The sequence below is a fragment of the Mustela nigripes genome, chromosome 3 (assembly GCF_022355385.1).
Source record: "Mustela nigripes isolate SB6536 chromosome 3, MUSNIG.SB6536, whole genome shotgun sequence".
Taxonomy (NCBI): Eukaryota; Metazoa; Chordata; class Mammalia; order Carnivora; family Mustelidae; genus Mustela; species Mustela nigripes.
The window spans coordinates 38,407,645-38,430,020 of NC_081559.1; the positions used below are offsets into that span (position 1 = coordinate 38,407,645).

The following is a 22,376-nucleotide window of genomic DNA, read 5'->3' on the forward strand; positions in this document are numbered from 1 at the left end:
CCCTCCCTCTCCCCCCACGGCCTATATCTGGATTAGCCTCCAGAAGCCAGAATGATGGAGGGTTAGCCCCATCTCAGCCTCAGGATGTTATGTTCCTTCCTGCATCCCAGCCATTTGTGGCCAGTCAGACGTGGGTTTAGATCCCAGAACTACCACTCACTAGCTGATTGAATTTGGCCAACTTACTTAACCCTTCTGACCCTTGGTGTCTGCATCTAGAACTTGGAGGTGGTGCCTACCCATTGCTGGACGGCAGAAAAAGATAACATATGCATACACCCAGCACACGGAAAGATCTCAATTAATGGGGACAATTATTACTAGACACAAAGGGGAGTCCCTCAATATCTTTTTATCTCTTCTTCCTTTTTGTAACAGAAGGAGTAACTGGGTGCCTGACGAGAGGCCACAAGTCCCAAGTTCTCCCAAAGCCAAGGTGGTTATGTGGCTAGTGCTGGCCAATGGAACATGAGTGGAATTGATGCACCCAACTTCCGAATCATGCCCTAGAAAGGATGCGACCTTTCCCTCCCTCCTATCTTTGTATCCTCTGTCTGGGGGCTGAAGAGTGCTGGGCCAGCTACCCTGGAGGCAGGAAAGGAAGTCACCTGTGAAGGGAGCAGAGCGTCTATGGCTGACCTCAATAGAAAAAATATATATATCATTTCCAAGCCAATAGATCCTTGGATCTCTTTGTTACATCAACTTAGATGAACCACGAAGGAGTTCAAAGTTGTTGAGGAGGAAAGATATTCCCTTCTTCCCTTCTGGGTTCTTTAGTTGGTCCAAAAATTAAATTGACATAGAACAGAGTAACAGGAGAAAAAAAAATTAATTTTTTACATATGGGAGCCCCATAAAAATAGGAGACTCAAAGATAGTCAGGCAATTGAGGCTCACATGCCGTCCTGAACTGAGGAACGGGACAAGGGACCTGGGGCTCCAGGAGGAGGAGGACAAGTCCCAGAAAGATGAGAAAAGCAGGTGTTTGGTAATCGGGTGTTGGCTCTGTCATGCAGGAAACTCTCTCTGGTTAAAAAAAAAAAAAAAAAAAAAATTATCTGGTAATAGCTCTCTTTCTGGGTCGGGCCCCCTATCTAAATTCTAGGCAGTTAAAGGAGAGGGAAAAAGCTTTTCCTGTGTCTGTTGGGTCTTGCTTGCCTTCAGCTCAAAATAATCCAAAGTGACACATTTTGGGGTGATGTATTCTCTCCCGCCCCGAGTATATGCTAAGGAGCCTTAGAATTCATGTGGTACACTCATACATCTAGGGCCCGCCTCTAGGCCACTTCTGCCATAAATCTCTCTCCCTCTGGGGGTGGGGGGGACCCAGAAGGGTTGCTAGGGATGCCTGGATTCCAGCACCATCCTCCTCCTCTGTAAGGTCACGCTGAAGCTGGTAGCTGGGCCACCTCCCTGCTCCTGTCCCCATGCTGCGTCTTCACTGTGCCCAGGGGTGTGGCCTACGTGGACCCTTTGTCAGTGGTACCTCAGTCTTCACCTTCTGACGAAGGACAGCCCACCATGTCAGACAGTTAAATAGGAGGGTCCTCAGATAACGGTCTGATTCGGTGAGCTGAGGGTGAGGAACACAGCACTGGCCTGTCCCTGGCAGCCTCGGGCGGCTTTCACCCCAGTCAAGGGGGACAGAGCCAGAGAAGGAAACAGGCTTCCCTCCTTACAGTTCAGTTCCAATCTACGTTTCGGGAGTCTGGGACCTCTAGTCCTTCCTAACTGGTCCTCCCCAGTTCGGAACTTGATAAAGCTGGCTTGGAAAGTTCAGGTCAAAGGGCACCTGGGTGGCTCAGTCAGTTAGGCAACTGCCTTCAGCTCTGATCATGATCCAGGGACCCTGGAATGGAGCCCCATGTCAGGTTCCCTGCTCAGCGGGAGTCTCCTTCTCCCCCTCCCCCTGCTCATGCTTTTTGGCTCTCTCTATTTCAAATAAACAAATGAGACCTTTTTTAATCTTAAAAAAAAAAAAAAAAAAAAGTTCAGGTCAAGCCCAGGCAGGGCCGCCTCCTTCCTACGGTGACACAAATCTTAAGCCTCACACATCCAGGGGCACCAGGGTGGCTCAGTTGGTTAAGCATCTGCTTTTAGCTTGTCATGATCTTGGGGGCCTAGGATGGAGTCCTGGGGGCTCCCTGCTCAGTGGAGAGTCTGCTTCTCCCTCTCCCACTACCCTCCCCGCCAACTCCCACATTTGTGCTCCCTCAAATAAATAAAATCTTCTAAAAAAAAAAAAGACTCCCACACAGACTTTCCACAGGTCTCCCTGTGGAAAGGTGAACAGACACCTGTGTGGCCAGGTTGACAGGTCTGATTCATCCTAGATGAAACTAGCATCAATTTATAACACAGTGACCCAGCACCCTAGGGAAAGGTCACCCATGAGTCCCTGACTCTGAACTTTTGGATTTGCCGAGGAAGGAGGAAGGGGCTGGAAGTGTTCTTGCCAACATTATCCAGATGAAAGGTGAGCTGAGTCTCTGGTCCAAGGCTGAAAAACCAGGATAGGGAAAGAGTCCCCCCAAAACTGTCCACAATGCTTCTGCAAAGCTGTGGGGTCTTCTATCTTTACCCCGTCCTTCCCAATTCCCTGGCCCAGAGGGTCCTGCAGCTTTCAGCAAGATCCCCGCTTAGAGGTTCTGGCTCAGAGTCTTTTATATATATATATACAAAATAATCTGGAACGCTCTTTTTTTTAAAGATTTTATTTATTTATTTGACAGACTGAAATCACAAGTCAGCAGAGAGGCAGGCAGAGAGAGAGAGAGGGAGGAAGCAGTCTCCCCACTGAGCAGAGAGCCCAATGTGGGGCTCGATCCTAGGACTCTGGGATCATGACCTGAGCTGAAGGCAGAGGCTTTAACCAACTGAGCCACCCAGGTGCCCCTAGTTTTTATATTTTAAAAAATAATTTTAAAACAACCTAATAAAGCTCATTTTTTAAAAATTAACAAAGGGAAAATTTTTTCCCTACCCTTGAATTCCAATCACTGTGGCTCTCTTGAATACCTCTGTCCCATCTCCCCAGGGCAGATAAGGAGTTTTATGCTTTTTTGTTTTGATTTTGCTAAAGATCTTTCTGGCTTTTTGGTGCCCTGTGAGGTACCTGTTGGGTCTCTGCCTCCAGTTCCTGAAACCCTTTGATTTCTTAAGTGATAAGAGCATTAGGAGCATTGTTTGTTCTACTATTTGGTCACTAACCCTGTCCCTGACATGGAGATCCTAAATCTGGTGGAATTTCCTGGGTGATGGGAGTGGTTTTTTTCTAATGAGGTGACTCTGCATGGGCTCCTGCATGGGAGCTAGTCACCAGAAAGACCAAGCCATGATTAAAAGTTGGGGATTTTCAGCCCCACCCCCCATCTTCTAGAGAGGGTCAAGAAGGTTGGAGCTGGAGTTAATACTTGATCATGCCGACATGAGAAAGCCTCCATAAAATCCCAATGGTATTGGGATTCCAAGAGCTCTCAGATTGAGGAACACATGGAAGTTCAGGGAAATTCCTGTGTGTGCAGAAGTGGGATGAAAGATCTGCGCCGTGTCCCACACACCTTGCCCTGTGCATCTCCTCCTTCTGGATGTTCATCCGGGTCTTCTATATCCTTTTTTTTTTTTTCCTAAGATTTTATTTCTTTGAGAGTGAGAGAGAGTGAGCAAGCACATACACTCAAGCAGGGGGAGGCTCAGAAGAAGGAGGAGAAGCAGATTCTCGCTGAGCAGGGAGTCCCGAGTGGGACTCGATTCCAGGACCCTGGGATCATGACCTGAGCTGAAGGCAGACGCTCAACCTACTGAGCCACCCAGGCGCTCCTTCTATATATCCTTTGATAATAAACTGGTCAACAGTAAGTAAACTGTTTTCCTGAGTTCTGTGAGCCATTCATAGCAAAGCAATTGAACCTGAGGAGGGGACTGTGGGAATCTCAGATTTACAGCCAATTGCTCAGAAGCAAGGGTAACAACCTGGACTTGTAATTGGCATCTGAAGGTGGGGGGCAGTCTTTCCGGACACCACCCTTGATCTGAGGATCGGATGCTATCCCTAGGAAGACGGTGTCAGAACAGAGTTAAACTGCAGGACACCCAGCTGGTGTCACAGAATTGCTCAGTGTGGGGAAAACACACACATATTTGGTGACCAGAAATAGCAAAGTACAGTTCTGTGTAAAGAGCGAAGGAGAAATACAGAAGGAAAAGACTGGATTTTTCAAATACATACCCATAGAAGAAGGGAGAGGACCGCGAACCATCTCCTGCAGCCCCAGCCAGTTCAGGCAGGACCCAGGACCCTGGCTCCCAGTTCACCCAGCAAGTATTTCAGGTGTTCCTTTCCGCTTTTCCTTACCGCTTTTCAGGTGTCCCAGGTGCAGTGAGCACCAGGATCCACTGCCTTTTATCGTCTTTTTTTTTTTTTTTTTTTTTTCTCCCACTGCTTTTTAAGTACCTGTGAGGTGCAGGAAAATCTGTTTTACTTGGAGGCTTGGGCATAATGGTCCAACCCCAAGATAAAAGGATTTCCCCTGTTGATACCGAAGACACACAAAATGACAAGAGAAACTGAACACAGCTGGCATTTTCGCGGCAAGCGGCAGCGACTTCCCTATGTTGGAAGATTTCCAAAAAATAAAGGGCGGAGGCCCTAGGTCAGGACAGGAAGAGGTAGGGAGGGCGCAGGGGTATTGTGACATGCTCCAGGGAAGGGCGGCTTGTCCCGTGGCCAACAGACGCCCCGGGGCCCAGAGGGGCAAGAGAGCCGGGACCGGGCATGGAGCCTGGGGCCGGGCCCTCCAGGGCCCCGCAGGACAGGAAGGCGGAGTCTCAGCAACAGGCTCGGGCCCAGCCCGTCGAGGGCCACGGCCGGATACTGCTGTTCGGCGAGCTCTGGAAGCAGGATGAGGGCTGCCTGACCGTGCAGGACGTTCTGGAGCAGGCTCCGGACGATCACTGCGCCAGGCCCTCGTCCACTCGAACCGCGAGCTACCACAGCAGCTGCGCCACGCGGCAGCGCAAGCGTCCCGGCCACAGCGGGTGGGACAGCGCCGACTGCCCGGCCGCCAAGTCCAGGCGCTGCGCCAAAGAGAGGAGGTGCGACAGGTGCAAGGCCACGGACCCGTGCGAGTGCGGGGCGGCTCGGGCTGGGTCTGAGACCTCCTGCCGCGAGGCGGCGGAGGAGCCGCCGTCGGGAGGCTGGGTGCCCTGCCCGGCGCCCCAGCGCAACCCCCGGCTGCTCCTGGTGCTGTGCCGCGCGTCCGCGCTGCGCTCCAACCTGCCGCGGCTGCAGCTGCTCCTGCAGCAGGTGCAGGCGCGGCACCGCCAGCCGCCTGCTGCTCTTGTCGGGATCGTGGTGCAGCCGCAGCCGGAAGAGGAGGCCGAGGCGCGCCGCCGCATGGAGACCCTGCTCTGCAGCGCCTTCGCGCCGCACAGCCCCTCGGTGGAGGTGCACACGGCGGTGTTCCGCCCCAGCCGCTCGGACTGCGTCCTGGACGTCCAGCCCGCCGCCAGCACAGGGCGCAATGCCAGGGCTCGGGGCAGCGTCCTTCTCGTGGATCAGGAGACCCAGACGGATGGTGAGGGTCCCGACAGCGGGTGGGGGTCGGGGGAGGGGGTGCGTGGAAACTGCAAGGTTGGAGGGAGTGCGGTCCTGGTCCAGGGGAGTGGACACATCCCCCATGTCACGGGCCCGCTCCTAGAGCCTCCACTTAACACCGGTTTGGATGAAGATTCATCAGATTTCTCAGCCCAGGTGTGCTCGCTGGGGCAATCTCTGGTCAAAAATATTCACATTTACTGAATTTGTAGAGTTAAACTCTTCCCACCCATCCACCTAGCCCCTTTCTCCCCCTGCACCCTGCATCACACTTCTGCAAGGTACAGATTTGGGAGTTTCTAGGACCCAGTGCCACCCCGGCCTTTCCACATCCACTTACTCCTTGATTGGTTCTGGAGGCTTCTCCTCCAAGGGAAGCATAATTGACAAGAAAACCCTGCCTGGTGTGCATTAGGGACTGTCCTAAGGGCTTTTCACGTCTCCTCCTCACAGCTAAGCTTTGGAGGAGGTGATGGGTCGGGATTCCTGCTCTGCTCTTGAGTGCATGCCTATCAAGGAATCCAGGCCTATGGCCCCAGAGGGTCCAGGGCCTTGGACACTGAGCTCTGGAATGAGCACCAGGTGCCCTCTGTCTCCAGGAAGTCCTCTCCAGAGGCCGGCGGCAGCAGGGAAGGAAGTGCCTGGGATGGGGAGTTCCAATACCCAGTTGCTCAAAGCTCAGACACCCTCCTACTGGTGACCAGAGCAGGTTGTCCCCTTGGAGAACTAGCTCCCGTTCCTCACAGGTGGGAGCCAAGGGCCAGCTGGTGTCTGAGGTGTCACCCAACTGTAAGATGCGAGCGTAGGGGCAAATGCTGACACGCTTGCTCTTAGCGCGCTGGAAGTAGCCAGAAGTCCAGAACCACCGGGTGTGGATGTTCACACCCTCAGAACCTCATCCTCACTTCACCTCCCCCTAGACTCCATCTTCTCACCTTGCCAAATAGTGCACAAGATTGTCCCATGGCTGCCAGGTCAAGTAGGAGAGCCCCTTGCCTGTGGACTGTTCCAAGATCCTCAAGCAAGGCCAGAAAACCGCAGCCCGTCTTAGGAAAGTAACCCCTTCGTGATACAGCCTGTTGGCCCTCACATTCCATGCTCACCCTGCCTTCGGCGGTTTCCTGCTTTCTTTGTCCCCCTACCCTCACCTTGGAGAAGCTTGTGTTGCGCTTCTTCTCTGGACTCGGGCCTTCCAGGGTACTCACAGCCTGGGAGTAGGGAACTCAAGGGAAGACAGGAAACCCATCACTCTAACACCATGCGGTATGTGATCTGGGACTCAGGGAGGGAAGGGTCTCTTCCAGTTGGGGACCTCAAGGAGACTGGTCCACTTGGGATGGAACCTGATGATGGGAAGTGTAATGACGGCGGGGGGGCGGGCTGAGAGAGGGGAAGGGCTTTCACAGATGGAGGAAAGCAAGCCTCCACTCTCACAGCTGGCAAGAGCTAGAAAAGATAGCAGAGAGTTGGTCAGTATACCTGGGGTGCTGGTCTGTGACCATGTTATGAAGTCAGACTTCCAGCCGGGAACTTTTGCTCCAGTGGGAAGGCAGTGGGGGCCAAGGAAGACCTTCTAGCAAAGTATCGCAGTGCTGTTCTTCCTCATCCCTCTGGACCAAACTCTCATTCCATGAGTACTGTCTCCCTGCTTCTTGGAATCACCCTTATGAAAGAATCCACCCATATTTTTTTCCACTGCCATAGAAAAACTCTTCACTCCTCCCAAAGCCTGAGCCTCTGTGTTTTCTCCATCGCTCTCCTCAGGAAGAGAGACCTGTTCTCTGTGCCATTTGGCTCCTTGGTATGAAATGACACACTTCTTTCATCTCTACCAGGAAAGACTACCCATGCATGTTCGCCCCTTATCTAATTCATTTAAAAAACAGGGTTCTCGACCAGGGGCAATTTTCTCTCTCTCTCTCTCTCTCTCTCTTTCATACACACACACACACACACACACACACACACACACACACGGAGGCATTTAGCATTGTCTATAGACATCTTTGGTGGGAGAAGAAGTTGCTACTGGCATCTCGTGGCAGACACCAGGGCTGCCGGTAAACTTCCTACAATACACAGGAGAATCATCCGGCTCATACAGCAAAGATTTATCCGGCCTCAAATGTCAATAGAGCTGAGGTTGAGAACCCCTGATTTAAATCAGGTTGAAGCCCCAGGCAAAAGCCCACTGGTGTCTGGAAATCTAATTTTGCAGAGATAAATGCCTTTGGAGTTCCCAACCTGTCTGTTAAATCTGGACAGGGTCCCTGACCCCAGTTTCCAGTCTCTCTGATTCTAAATTGACTCCCCCAGAGGGATCCATTGCTCTTGACTCTAGAGAATTACCACCTTCTTGTAGACTCAGTTTGCTCCTTGAACTACTTTGTGCTGATGGTCAACCAAATCCAATCTGACTTTATTGATCTGAGGGATCTTCCACATCTAATCCTTGGTGACTTTTTTTAAAGAAGAATCCAGTCTTCTCACTCAAGGGATCTTTCTAGCCCATTGACTTTTAAGGCCTGTATAATGATCTGATTCCCTATTGCCTGCTGGAATCATGAAATGAAATGGGAACTTCACCCTGTCAATGCTTCCAACTAGCTGGGTGATCTTGGAAGGTGATTTAATTTCCCTAAGTTTCCCTCAGTTTCTCTTCTGCGAAAAAGAGAATCATTATGGTCTTTTCAGGATCTAGAATCCCAAAATACTTTCTGTCATTTCACATTTCACATCGGGTCTGGCCTTGCATGGAGGTGCCTTCTAGCAATGTCTGCCCTAAACCCTATCTTTGGCCAAGGGCATCACACACCCCCACCCCCAAGAGCATGAGTTTCGCTGCTGAATACTCACCCACCTTTTGATGCATTTATGGCAGAGGTAGAGTATTCCAAGGTGAGCACATTCTGTGTTGCGGTCACAGCGTGAAGCTTAGGCTTGTCTTTTAAAAACGCCTTTTCCGCTTCCATCCTGAAAGGAAAATCGATTTATATTTTTACCTTGAAGTAATATTCATAGTCTCCTAATTGACCCGACGAGTTTGGGGTTTGAGAGGTAGTCCATCATTGCCGCGACTGAGTTAAAAGAAAGTGTAGTTTTCCAAACTGTGATGTCTTATAGGGGAAATTCTTTTGCAAAAGCGAGGTTCCTATCCAAGTTGCGGATCCCTAGCCCCTTCCTACAGTGGGGAGGGCAGGTTTTGGAAGAAGGGTGAAGCTACTTTAAGATCTTCTGAATGGGGAGGAAACAGCTGATATGGGAGAAGCCTGCGGACCTCCCGTGGACCCCCAAACCTTCAGTAAAATTGCCTAAAACTCACAGGATGCATGGTGAAGTAGTTTGTTTTGGGTTGTGGAAACCCTTGGCAGAGCTGAGCTTCAGAGGGGGGAGGGTGTCTAAAAGCGAACAGAGAGCGCTTAGGGACCCAGGAGCGCACCAGCGGAGAGGTGCCTGAAGGAGGCGCTCTGGTCGCAACATCTTGGGGGGTCCAAGATGTCCCGGTTCCCGTAGCCAGGCTGACCCAGGTCCCTGAGGGCCTTCTGCCTATCCCGGTTGCTGGGGAGGAGGGAGGACAGCAGGCTGGCGTAGGCAGAGAAGACTGTCCCCAGAACCCTGCCATAGGAACCACCCTGGGTTTGTGACCTCACAGGAGGGGTGGAGGTGACTGTTCTCTGCGGGGCTTAGGTCCCTCCCGAGGCCAGACCCTTCCCCCAGGGCAGGGCAAACGGCCCCTCCAGGAGGGAGCCGGAAGATTAGGCAGCTCCATGTAGGTCCACGTTTAGGTGAAGAGAACCCACCATGAGGAAGGGCAAAAGGAAGAAGCCGGAATCCAGACGCCATGGCTCCACCTCCCAGCGCACCAGCTCCGAGTCCACCCCGCAGCAGCCCAGCCCGGCATCCACTCCGCAACAGCCCAGCCCCAGATCCAGCCCGCAGGAGCCCAGCCCGGCCTCCACCCCTCAGCAGCCCAGCCCCGCCTCGACCCCCCAGCCGCCCAGCCCCGCCTCCACCCCTCAGCAGCCCAGCCCCGCCTCCACCCCGCAGCAGCCCAGCCCCGCCTCCACCCCGCAGCAGGCCAGCCCCAGATCTACCCCCCAGCCCAGCTCTGTAAGCACCCCGCGACAGTCTGCGCCCCAGGCTCTCCCAGCTCCGGAAACCAACTCCTCCACCCGGGGCCTGTTACCTCAGGACACTAACTCGAAAGCATCCTCTCGATCCAGGAAAACAGGTGGGCAGGCTTCTAACTCAAGAACATCTAGCTTTCCTGCTGGTGGAGTCCTAGGGTCCCCAGGAGACGGGTTCATTTCGGGTAATGGTGCATGGTTGATGTGTATTCTGGAACGTGCTGGTGAAGTGTGAGGGTTTGGGGTTTTGTTGTTACCTAGGACTTCAGGATCCCTGGATTTTGCCAGTCCTCACCACCCTGGGTCTCAGTGAAGGCAGCCACACATACACATCGATCAACATTGCGCTTGGCTCCGTGGTGATACTATCTTATTAGGAGTCAGAAGTGCCATGTGGCTGCTCACAAATAAAAACCAAGGATGTGTTAATAGAAGTATATGGTTTAGGACAAGGGAGGTGGTCATTCATACTCTTGTGTGCTGTGAAAAGTGCCTAGCAATCTAGTCCAAAGAAGATAATGGGGTTTGAGGGGTTGGGAAAGCAAGAACCGTGTGATGTATGAGATTTGGTTGAAGGAATTGGAGGAAATTTGTCAAGTAAAAGATGTGAGTAGACTTGTTCTTTGTTGGCCTCAGAGGTCTGACTCAGGGTTGCCAGATAAAATATAGGACACCCAGTTAAATTTGAATTTCAGATAAACAAGTAACTTTCTAGTCCCGGGTATTGCATGGGCTTTCTGTATTTTTATCTGCTAAATCTGGCAGCCTTACCCATGGAAGATACTAGAGACAGGCAGATTTCTGCTCAACAAGAAGACATTTAACAACAATTAGTTCTGTCTGAAAATTGAATGGCTGTCTAGGAAAAGTGGCCCTCCGTCTTCTTGGGTAGCCAGAATCTGACTGAGCATTGGATTGCATAGAGGGAATTAAGTGGAGTTGGGGAGACAGGCTGGTTAATATTACTACTTCTAATAATAATAATAATGGTAGTAACGAACTAACAACCCCCAAGCATTTACCATGTACCTAGCATTCAGCTCGCTGTCAGTGTGCATCTTCCCATTTAACAGTCCTATAAAGGAGGTATTAGCATCATGGTCTCCCTTTCATAGATGGGGAAACTGAGGCTTAATGAAACCAAACAACACACTCTCAAGCAGGCACTGGTAACACCAAGAGGAGGACCTCCGTCGATTCTGACTCTATAATCTTCACTCTTAACTGCAGCATTGACCTTCTGATCCCAAGAGTCCCAAGTTTCCCCAGGAGGAAGAACACCCTTCTCTGAGCTTCTTTTGGCTTCACCATGAGCCAGTGCCAGTGGCTTTATGATCCCAAATAGGCCACACTCTCTGGGCCACAGCTTATTCCTCCGGGATGGTGTGGATATAAACTGCAAGTGAGGTGTGAGTGAGAGAGCTAGCCCCAAGCGATTGCGCGGACAATGGTATTTCGGTGGCTAAGAATCAACCCATTCTTAACATGTAGAAATGGTTTTGAGTGTTACATATTGCATATATTGTGATCATCAACCACTGGTGGAAACACTTCTGGATTATGGCCTTCAGAACTGATATCTGTAGAAAGCAAAATGTTCCAACCCCACATCTTTTGAGGAATGCATGTGGCTCACCCCTGGGGAGGAATTCTGCTTATTGAGAAGGCCACGCAGGTGACTGGGGTGGCCTGCCCGTGGTTAGAGTGGACACCCTGCACTTTTCTGCCAGGGCAATTTTATTCCTTCAAGCCAGAGTGCGAAAAAGGGTGGATGATAAGGGATGAAGGCCTTTACATAAGGGCGCCATTTTCTGAAATCCAAATCTTTTTTTTTAAAGGATGTTATTTGTTTCTTTATTTGTTTGAAGCGGGGAGGCCAGAGGGAGAGGAAGAGGGAGAATCTCAAGCAGATTCCGAGTCAAGCACAGAGCCTGAAGTGGGGCCCGATTCCACAACCCTGAGATCATGACTTGAGCCGAAATCAAGTCAGACGTTCAACCAACTGAGCCACCCAGGTGCCCCTAAAATCTAAATGGAACCCACATCCATGGCTGGAGGGAACACAGAATGGTGCGGCTGGTGCTGAAAACAATCTGGCAGTTCCTCAAACGGTCAAATGCAAAGTTACTATATGACCGAGCAATTCCACTCCTGGGGACACACCCAAGAGAATTAAAAATAGAACATCCATACAAAAACGTGCACATGAATGTTCACAGCGCCATTAATTAATGGTAGCCAAGAAGTTGGACAAACTCAATATCAACAATCTGATGAACAAATAAACAGCATGTGGTACATCCATACAATGAAATCCTATTTGGCACCACTGACGCGTGCTACAACATGGATGAGCCTGAGACACATTGGGCTAAGTGAAAGAAGCTAGCCCTCCAAAACTCACATGTTGTACACGATTCCATTTATGAAATGTGCAGAATAGGCAAATCCATTGATCAGAACTGGGGGGAGGTGGGGAAAGGAGTGACTGCAAATGGCCATGGGGTTTCCTTGGAGTGCAAGATGAAAACGTTCTGGAATTAGTCAGTAATGATGGATTTACACCTTTGTTAATATGCCAAAAACCACTGAACACTTTAAAGAATAAATGTTATGACACAGAAATTAAATGTCTATTAAAACAATTAACAAAGAAAAAAGATAAGGCTTGCCTTTTAGAATCCCTTCCTTCTCCATTCCAGGAAAATAAAAGTGGTAGGCAGGTCTAAGGAGGAAGTGTGTGTTGTCTGCCCCATTGATCACTGGCTTTGGGGAGCTTATGTTGGAAGAACGTGTAGCTGTGTCAAGAAGCCAGGGCCCAAGCCAGGAGGAGGAGGAAACTGTCCGCCGGAAGTCCTCCTGTGTAACAGCAGACGGCGCCATATCTGAGGACTCCTGGCATCCTCAGCAGAGGACAAATGGGAGAGAAGTTTGGGAAAGTTTCAAGGACTGTAAATTGGAGCAGCCACTGTCTTCTGGATCAGTCAATAAGCTGCAGAAGAATGGACCATGTTCCAGTGGAATCTCAGAGTCATTCTCCTACCGCTGTCATTTTCTGTGAATTCCATGGATGGAGCACCAGACGAGTTAGAAGCCCTGAGCTGAAACCCACTTCTTCCAATCTCTGTGTTACAAGGCCACATCCCATCTATTCTTTGAGCCTCAGTTTCCCGGTTTATAAACTGAGAATAAACAAATAATAGCGCCATTATTTCAAAATGGCCTGCGGAGCTCCAGGTTCTAAAACAACCAGGTTCCCCTCTTAGTCTTCCCTCCCTTGTCTACCTAGCTCTCCCACGCCTCCTAGAGGCAGGGCTCCCTCATCTCTCTCCTTCTCTGTCCATCCAGGGGCTGTGACTCGTGCGGGCCCGCGGGCCTTCTGTTCCTGTTCCACTTGCCCCGGCAGCTCTGCTTGCTGGCGTCGTCTGGGCCTGTGTCATAGCCGCATCTTTGATGTCCTCCTTCCTCGGGTCTGGCCCACCATGCCAGGGAGAGGATCCCCAAGCCTCCTCACTTTCTACAGGTTCTGGAGCGCGTGGGGGGCTGGATCCTCGGGGCACTTGGGTCCCAGGGCCTGGCTCTGTCCTGGACCCTATTAGCTGCCATGTTGTAACTCCTTCTTGAGAATCCCAGGCGGAAAGGAAGCCTCTCCAGGGTGGCCACTTCCTGGGGTTTGGCGCCCTGCCCTTTCTGACCAGACCCACGCCCAGGGGTCCCCCATCTGCACAAAGAGGGCCCAGTTTTCTTCCTTACCGGAAATGACTTCTTTAGGAGGCTCGTGGTTCTTTTCTCCATGGTCCCCCTTCTTCCTCAAAGCACACTCCCTCGCAGCCCTTAGAAAAGTCCCTCTCACTCAGAGCACTGTGATTCAGTGCTCTGTTGGGCCACCGGCCTCCTTCTGTGGCCCACACCATACCTGAGAGCTTCAGGTTCTTGACCTGCTTATGAATTTCCCCCAGAATTCAGTGATAAATACTGATTGGAACCCACATGGCCGGTTGGTAAGAGCAAGACCTCCACCCCATTTAGAGGGTTTCACGTTTCACAACCATTTCTGACAGTCTCCACAGGGGACACGCCCCCAGGCTCCCACAGCATCTTCCGAGGTACCTGCCCTTCCTTTCCTCTCCCACGAATCCATCAGGAGAAAGCCACCTGGTGGCTGCTGCTTCCACTCACGGGAAGAACCCTGTACAGAAAACGGAACTAAAGATGTCAGTCCACTTTCCCAGTAGCGCAAGGCGATGTGCCTCCCTCTGTCCCCAGGACTGGGCCCCAGAGTAGCTATACTTATACTCAAAGGTCTCACCAGTGTCCATGAATAGACTCCCTTCTTGGGGATCTCAGATCCCTACTCCAGGAGCAAAACTGATGCCTCACTCTCTTCCTGCTCCCTTCCCCACCAAATCCACTCTCCTGTCCATCCCTGAAAATCACCACCTCTTGGACATGAGAGAGGCATACAGGTAGCCCAGTGTGTCGAGAGAACATGTGTAGAGCTAAAAATACTCTACAGTCTGGTAAGTCCCATCAAGGAACGACCTGCCCACCGCTCACCTCTACTGATTTTCCTCGCACACACTTAGTATTTCCGTCCATCTGTCCATCTGTCGAGCCATGCCATGGATTTCATGTCGCTTTAAAACCAACAAGTGAGAACCCCTCCTGGGCATAGAAGACTAGGTACTGTGAGGAAAACCAGAACAGGGAACTTGACCCTTTAAAAATCGTGCAGTCTATGTGGCAAGGTGAGATGTGTACGTTCAGAAACTAAGATGGGAGCCCAGAAGTGAGCCCTGCTTCTTAGAAGTTCAAAGAGCTTCAGAAAAAAGGGGAGCCCCCTCCAAAGCTTGGGTCCACAGAGACTTTATAGTGTCAATGGTATCTATCTGCGCTGAGTCTAGAAGGGTCTTGGGATCTTCCCCTGGCTTACTGTGAAAAGGTGGAGGGAAAGGTGAAAGCAAGGCGGTTCCCCATTAGGGGAAGGAGAGGGAGGGGCAGAGATGCTGCCTGGCCCAGGTGAGACCTCTAGTCTTAATTCCACTCAAATCACACCATCAGCTTCCATATTCTTTACATTTCTCAGCGGAGCCGAATGTTGGATCTTGGTTTTAAATACACATTCACATCAAATAAGATTCCCTACCTCAGCAGGATTGTTGTCCAAATGGATATTGCCTTTTGGGAAAGTCTTCCTCACAGTCACTGGCACAATGGTCCATCTTCCTTGCCGGTGTGGTGGGCATCCCATGCGGCTTCCTGAGATGATTCTTCTCCAAAATAGAGGCCTATGATAGAACCTACTTCACGGGGTTGTTTTGAGGCTGGAGGAAGACACTGGGTATAAGATGTTTAGCTCGGGCCTGCACACCACAGCCTTCCCTGCCTTCATATCCTGCTTCCTGAGTGTCCCCAGAAGCTGGCATCCCAGGCTTGCCCATCCTCGGAGGTGGGGGTCCTGTGGCAGGGAGTCACCGGACAGAGGCGGACAGAGCTGTTTTCCCTCGGGAGGAGCATCAGTAGTGGGAGATGGGCATTTCTGAACTGCTGAGGGGATCCTACAGTTTCTGCCTCCCCTGTCTGTGGACAGGCACTAGAGTCCAGATTCTCCCAACCTGTGGGCTTTCTGCTTTGCTCTACAGAAAACCTACAAGGAAACACTCCACTCATCGTAATTCGCGTGCTCCAAGCTCTCGGGACTGCTGCTGTAGTTCTGGGGGCCCTAGGAGCTGCCTATTACACCACTGAATTCTTGTAAGCAACCCCCCAGGCCCACGGTCCGGCAGGTACGTGTACCCCCTTTGTGCCTCTGTCCCCTTGCACAGGTAACGCTCAAGCCCACTGGGTCACCGTGCCTGCAGTGCAGGGCTGAGGGAGTATCTGTCCCTTCTAGGAATAAAGGAGGAATAATTTATGGAGGGACCAAACCTCCAGCCTCTTAGGGAAAGCGTAAGAACTGAGTGACTTCCTGGCCTCAGGGTCATCTGACATGGCTCTCTCAAGCAGCCCTGACACTCTTGGAAAATGCTAGACCCATTATTGGATTGTCAAATCAGAGCTCCCCCAACACTCACCGGGGGGTGGAGGTTCCCTAGTCACAGATCCCAGGCAGGATGAAGCCGGAGACGTTGGACAGAGGTTGGACAGAGGTTCCCATCTCTCTTAGGACTTCCCTTGGAACTTTCTCTCTGCCGAGAGAACTTTCCTTCTGAAGTGCTACTTATCTTTCATGACCTGGTCCCATTTCTTCCATAAGCTCTTCCCACCTACAGTTCCAGTGATCTCCCCATCTTTTTAACACTGTTTTCTCCAGCCTTTTCTACTCTGTACTGTGGGCAATCGATTTCTTGGTACCTATGTGGCCTGTTTCTCCAACTACATTACACAGTCCTTGAGGGCAGGGAGTATGCCTTACATGGTACCTCCAGTCCTCCCCTGTCTTGGGCCAGGATCCCAGGGGCAGAGCCTGAGACAGGGATTTGGTGCATAGGATTTATGAGGGAAAATAGGAGTGAAGGAGGTAAGAGAGGAGAGAGGAAGTAGTAGAACAAGGAGGAGGTCTCAGCTGGAGTCCAGCCTCAGCCTGATCCCAGGGGAGCTCTGGTGTGTAAATTAACCACAGAGCTGGTCTCACCTTGGAGCAAGAAGCTTGGCCTTCTGTGATCCTCCATCATTGAGTGATTGGCAGTAGGAGTGAGGAGTGTATGTCTTTGGGGAAAAGCAGATCTCATTTGCCCTCTTGAGAGAAAGTTCCTGGGGAAGGAGGCAGCTCTGAGTGATTAGCAGCCAACATTCACAGTTCTCAGGAGCTGGGGAATAGACACACCTGCCCAGAAAGAGGATCTAGGTGGGCACCAAGAGCACCCATGGTTGTTGCCATTGTCAAATCCACTGGCAGTGAATGCCTAATAATGGGGGATAATGGTAATGGCAGCTGTTCAACCCACTCCCAAACTCCACCAGCCATAGGAATGGATGAGGAATGGCCACCGTAGGGCATGTGGTGGGAACAGATGCTCAAAGCATCTCAGAAGCCCAGCCCAAAAAGGAAACTCACCATCCACTCCGGGGCTCTACTGCCTGATCAAGGGACTTTCATGGAAGAATAAAAGCACCTTAAGCTTCATGAAATAGCAGAGTAGCTGAGGCCCTCAGTTTCCCGGTCTATAAACCAGGAAGGTCATGGGACCTCTGTCCTGAGATTATTGAGAGGCAGAGAAAGGGTGCTCAGAGGACAGGGCTGGCCAGCTGGCCAGTCTTGTGACTATGACCATCGTGGAAGTGGTCAGAAAGGTTCAGGCTTTGGAGACAGAGCCCGGTAACTGGGTCTTCAGGGATGCCTTGCTTAACTTCTGTAAGAGGCATGTCTTTGCCAAAGGAGGAGGAATAATAACTACCTCCAGGGGCAGCGGTTTTGAGGATTTAATGAGGGGATGTTCAGACTCGCCAGGCTGGGTCACAGGTGGTGATGCGCAGTTTGAAGAATGACCCTGAGCGAAAGCATTGTGTCCTAAAGGCTCCTTAAACAGGGGCCACGGTGTCCCCTTGGGTTCTGCCACTGGCGGCAGGCAAGCCTGAGATTGGATTCCCCTCCCACATCCAGGATCTCTAGGGCCTGGAGCAAGTTTTCCCTAACTCCTGCCATCTCCTTCTTGTTAAATGGGGTAATAACAGTACCCCTCTCACTGGGTTGTTGAAGGAGTAGGTGAAAAACATGCATGTCAAACACTCAGCAGAGGGCCTCGCCCAGAAGAGGCCCTCCACACAGCCGCTGCCCCATCTGCGTCATCAACACTGCCTCCTAACTCAGTGTTCCCCAAACTCGGCCGACTTTGACACCTGCAATAGCCTTACTCCTTTTAAAATTAGCTTTCTTTTGAACTTACATGCATTTATTTTCAAGGCAAATTTAAATGTGGCCATAAATGGAAAACCCTATTTCTTGCCATAAAAAGACTCACAGGAGATATGAATCCCAAATGTCATGCACTTCTAGCAGAGGAGGGTGCCCAAGAAACGCTCAGCTTTCAAAGCGGAGTCCTGTGTATTCCAAGAACACGCGCTGGACCCTAAGACTGGCAGCTGCACACCGGGGCGCTGTCTTTGCTTTAACCAGGGTTGAAAGATGAGTGGCAGAAATCCTGGCGACTTAATGTGGTGTCGGGGGCCCTGCATGGAGGGGCTCAGAGAGGGGAGGAGGGAGATGTTTATAGACAGCAAGGAGGGTGAGTAAAGGGGATGGGGAGGGGGAAAACGGGAGGAGGGGAGTAGAGTGGAACCCCATCCAGGGCCTGGAGTAGGTCACGTCCCTGCCACTGAGAGTGAATCGGTGGCAAAGCCAACAAGATTCCCCAGAGACTGAGGCTGCGAGTGTGTTGGAGGTGAGGGTTCAAGTGGCCTGTGGGGTTCTATACTGCTGACTTCACTTAACAAACTGGCCAATGCATGCTGTGCCCGAACTTGGCACCGCTCACCTCTTTCTTCTGCTCTGAAGGGTGACTCCTTATGTCTTCTTAGGGTGGACCCCTTGCCTGGAGGCAGGCCTGGGGACCTGCCTTCTCCAGGCCAGATAAAACCAGTCCAACGACAGAGCTCACACCCGACAGGCTGGTCCTCCCAGGAATGGACTTCTTTTCTCCAGCCATAGTTGTCCCCTGACCACTCCAGTGTCCCTTGAGAGAGAGACAGGCACCTGCCGCCTGAGACAGGCTTCTTCCAAGGCCCCATAGCCCATGCCTGGCAATTCTGATGAGGTGGCCTTTCCCCCACGTGACCCACTGCTTTGGTCAAACTTTGGTTCCAGCACTGGGATGGAGTGTTCATTGGCTTTGGGGCCCTTGAAATGTCCTTTAACTGACCCTCAGCAAGACCTGGCTTCTTCCAGAGTTGCTTCTGCCAGAGCCGGCACTCCAGTGTCCTATCCCATCATTCAGTGGACACTAGGAGTCTGAGGTCTATGGTGCCACCAGCAGGGGTCAGGAGAGAACTTTCTAAAAGCCTAGAAGTTGCAGTGACAATTCCTGGACACTAGTCAAACATAGTGTCTCCCACCCCAACACCCTGGGGTTCCCCTCAGGAACCCCTGTAAATAGGCAAGTGGGTTAACACAGCTGTCGTGTGTACTGACCATGTGCCCGGCACCACACTGGGGACTGTGAGACACGATGACCACAGCGGGAAATGGTTGGCCACACCCACCCACAGGCCAAGGCAAGGGCTTCAGGCTTGGAAGTCCGGTAAAGTCTGTGGATCTAAACTGGCCAAGGCTCCCAGGCAAAGGGGGCAGGGGATAGTAATTCCCATGGAGACAAATGCTTTCTGACACCCAAGCTAGACGGCAGAGTCCAAATGACAAGAGAGCATGTTCATTGGTTAAATATTGCATTCATTCATTCATATTTCTTAGGTCCCTCCCACTGTGTTATAGGAGTAAACCAAGACAGAACCAAAGACCCATCCTCCAACCCAGGGAGCCTGCATTCCAGTGGCCACAGACAGACAATTGACCCGTTTAATGAATAAACAAGATCACTGGATTTGGCAGCAAGTGTTATCAAGGAAATAAAGATATAAAGTAGATCTGATAAAGAGCAGAAAAGGGCGGGTGAGCAGGCAGGGATGTTGCTTGCAATAGGCTGGTCTGCAAAGGCCTCTCTGAGCTGAGACATATAGGGCAGAAGGAGACAGACAGTGCAAATTTGGGGGAAAAGGGTGCTTACAGACAGAAAAGCAGATCCAACAGTTAGGCAGGAAGGAACGTAACATGTTTTAGGACAGAGAAAAGGCCAATATGGCTGGAGCTCTGGCGGTCAGGATGCCATCACAGGGGAGACCAAGGTCAGGTAGAGCCTTGAAGATTTCGTGTTCTAGATGTCTCTCAGGCTGTTGGTTTTCATTTCAAAGATTTCAAAACAATCGCAGTGCCTGTTGGATAGAGGTTGGGGAAGGGGGAGGAGGACCAGGTGGGAATCATCTGCACTGGGCTGGACAAGCAAAGATGGCACTTGGATCAAGGGGATGGCTGCAGAGGGGAAGTGACCAGCGACATTACAGAGGCAGAACCAGCAAGTCTTGCTGATAGGTTGGATGAAGCGATGAGTGAAAGGGAAGCCTCAAGGATGACTCCTTGGGGTGCCATTGCCAGAGACAAAAGGCGCAGGAGAGGATGGAAATCGAGAGTTCTGTTCTATTCTGTTGTTACTATTGAGGCATTGGACTACCAAAGGGACATGTCACGGAGGCAGATGGACATATGGAAGTCACTGGAAAAGCCAGGTCTTAGCTCCAAGCAAGGGAGTGATTCGTAAGAGCTGAAATCTACAGCCAGAGGCAGGGGATAAGATGACTCAGAGAGAAGACCTAGATAGAGCCGAGAGTCTGGAACGGAGGCCAGGAAGATGCCATTTAGAAGTCTGGTAATGAAGGAAGGTGCCAGTGGAGAAGACACCTGCCGTGGGCTTGCTCTGGGTCTAGGCAAGCATGCAGGGTCCCAGTAAGTTCTCAGAGATAGAGAAGAGCAGGTAGGTTTCAGGTCAACAAGTGGTATCCACAGGTAGGAAAAGGCAGAAAAGAGACAATCTCAGCAGAAGGCGCTGATGAGCAGGGCTGAGACCTGATTGTGAGGGCCCTGCTACTACATGTCTGTTTGTTCTTCTGTGCCTCACGGAGTGCGGACAGACAGACATGTGCTTCCCTATCCTGTGGCCGGGACCCACCCTCATCTGTAAAGTGAACAGAGGGGGGACCATGCACCCACACCCAGGTTCACAGCCTCTTCCCCTCCTGGGATGGATGGGCTGACCCAGGTGCTTCCTGGACTCGCCCTTCCTACTTCCTACACATCCTGCATTTTCGACCATTGCCCTCAATGCTGATCCTTCCTGATCAAAAAGCTTTCACTGCCCCGTGAGAAGAATGCCTTCACTTGTGGGCAGGGTGAAAAATAACTACCTCTAATGGATAAGGTGCTTGGTAAATAGGAAAGTGCTCCCCTCGGACTTCTCTCCCCTTAATTCAGCTGTAAAACTGAAAGTGCGAATTGGTAGGTTTCCAACTGCCACGAGGCATTTTAAGACTTGATTTGATGTGGAATGTGGCTTAAGATTTTTTGGTGCTACAAATTTCAAGAAAACCTAATTCAAAATGGCAACAGGGAGATTATCTCAGGGAACACTTGGGAAGCAGCACATGGATGGTTAACTCAACAGGGTCGGCAGGGACCTGGGGACTAATCTGGCTTTCAGCTCTGACACCCCTCAGCAAAGAAGGGGCTCGTTCCCCCTCACGGGCGGATATCTGGAAGAGTTCCCAGAATTTCATCCTCATACCTGACCCTCAGAAGTCAGGGAAAAGGCCACCTCCTCCTCATGTCTCTTCTTGTGTTAAGTTTTTCCCAGAAGCCCCTGCCCCTGGTATACCTGCCCTCTAATTGGGGTGACATACCCCTGAATTGGGTCTCATGTGTCTTCTTCAACAAATTAATGGCAGAGGGGAGTTAAATTACCCTGACTGCATTAGACCAATCCAGAGCTCCCCCTATATTCTACCCCAACTCTGGGGCTGAGTTTGCTTCCCTTTACTGCACAAAGGAGTAGAGCAAACTAGGCGGGAACCCTGCCAGCAGCACCAACAAGAGGCAGGAGTGCTTTTAGAAGATGATACGGTAGCAGAGTGACAGATGAACTCCAATGTCCAGACCTGTTGGCTTGGACAAGTGCTTGAATCCCGGAAAGCCCCATGAGGGTTTGTGTGCCTGGGGGAGGTTCTCTGGGACATCCTGAGTTCCAAAGGCTTAGCAATTAGACCTTGTAGAAGGGAAATAGTTTAGTGTCCTCCTCAGTCCAGAGCCTAAAGAACCATCTAATGGCAGTGGCAAAACCCCTTATGTGGTAAAAGGTGTTTCTAGAACCTTCTTTCTTAAAGCTTGGTAAACCTGTCTCTTAGCATCCCACTGAAAATGAGGAGGCACCGAAAGGAAAGGGCTGTTTCCCCTCTCCTTTCGGGCACCGAGCACAGTAAAATTCACTGCCATGGCCCAGTTTTGGGGGAGGGAGGCTCCACTGCAGCTGCTAGGGGCTCTCAGGGTGGGGAGAGAATAGAAGACACTAGTTGACTGAGCCAAGTGTGAGCCAGGCATTTTGCATAAGTGCGTTACAGCCTGAAGGGGAACACCAGGCTCCAAGTGGCTGTTTGGATGAAAAGGAGACTGGACAAGAGAATGGAAGAAATTTGAATCCTATGTAATTCATTTTTCCCCAAGAAGACCTCAGCGGCTGAACCCTCCTCACCCATGGGGTTGTAAAACTGGAAAGCCACCAAAATCCCAAGGTCATGGAATGTTGTCCAAGCTAACGGCTCTATCCTTATTTTTTTCTTACAGATCCAGTTTCCATCAAGGATCTCTCTTGTCACCAAAATAGAACAAAAAAAAAAAAAAAAAGAATTCTGTTTCATTAGTGTGTTTTACTCAGAGACACAAAGTTGGACTTGGCAAATGGGTTTGGGAGATAAGTGTGGGATGACTGTAGAGCAACAGGCAAAAAAGGGTGGGGTCCTCCTGTTCCTGTTGGGGACCACAGACCCGAGGGGGGCAACTTTCTCTGCCCATACTCACAGAACAAACTTCTTCTGATTTTCCCCACTCTAAAAGC

The 22,376-nt window shown here is 51.0% G+C and overlaps 1 protein-coding gene across 1 annotated transcript; it reads left to right on the top strand.

Annotated features, from left to right (window-relative positions):
* Positions 1-4,707: 4,707 nt before the first annotated feature.
* SPATA3 (spermatogenesis associated 3) lies at positions 4,708-22,133 on the top strand. The gene is made up of 3 exons (XM_059392711.1): positions 4,708-5,579; positions 15,369-15,512; positions 22,106-22,133. The coding sequence occupies exons 1-2, from the start codon at positions 4,778-4,780 to the stop codon at positions 15,482-15,484; spliced, it is 918 nt and encodes a 305-aa protein (XP_059248694.1). The 5' UTR covers positions 4,708-4,777; the 3' UTR covers positions 15,485-15,512; positions 22,106-22,133.
* The last annotated feature ends 243 nt before the right edge of the window (positions 22,134-22,376 follow it).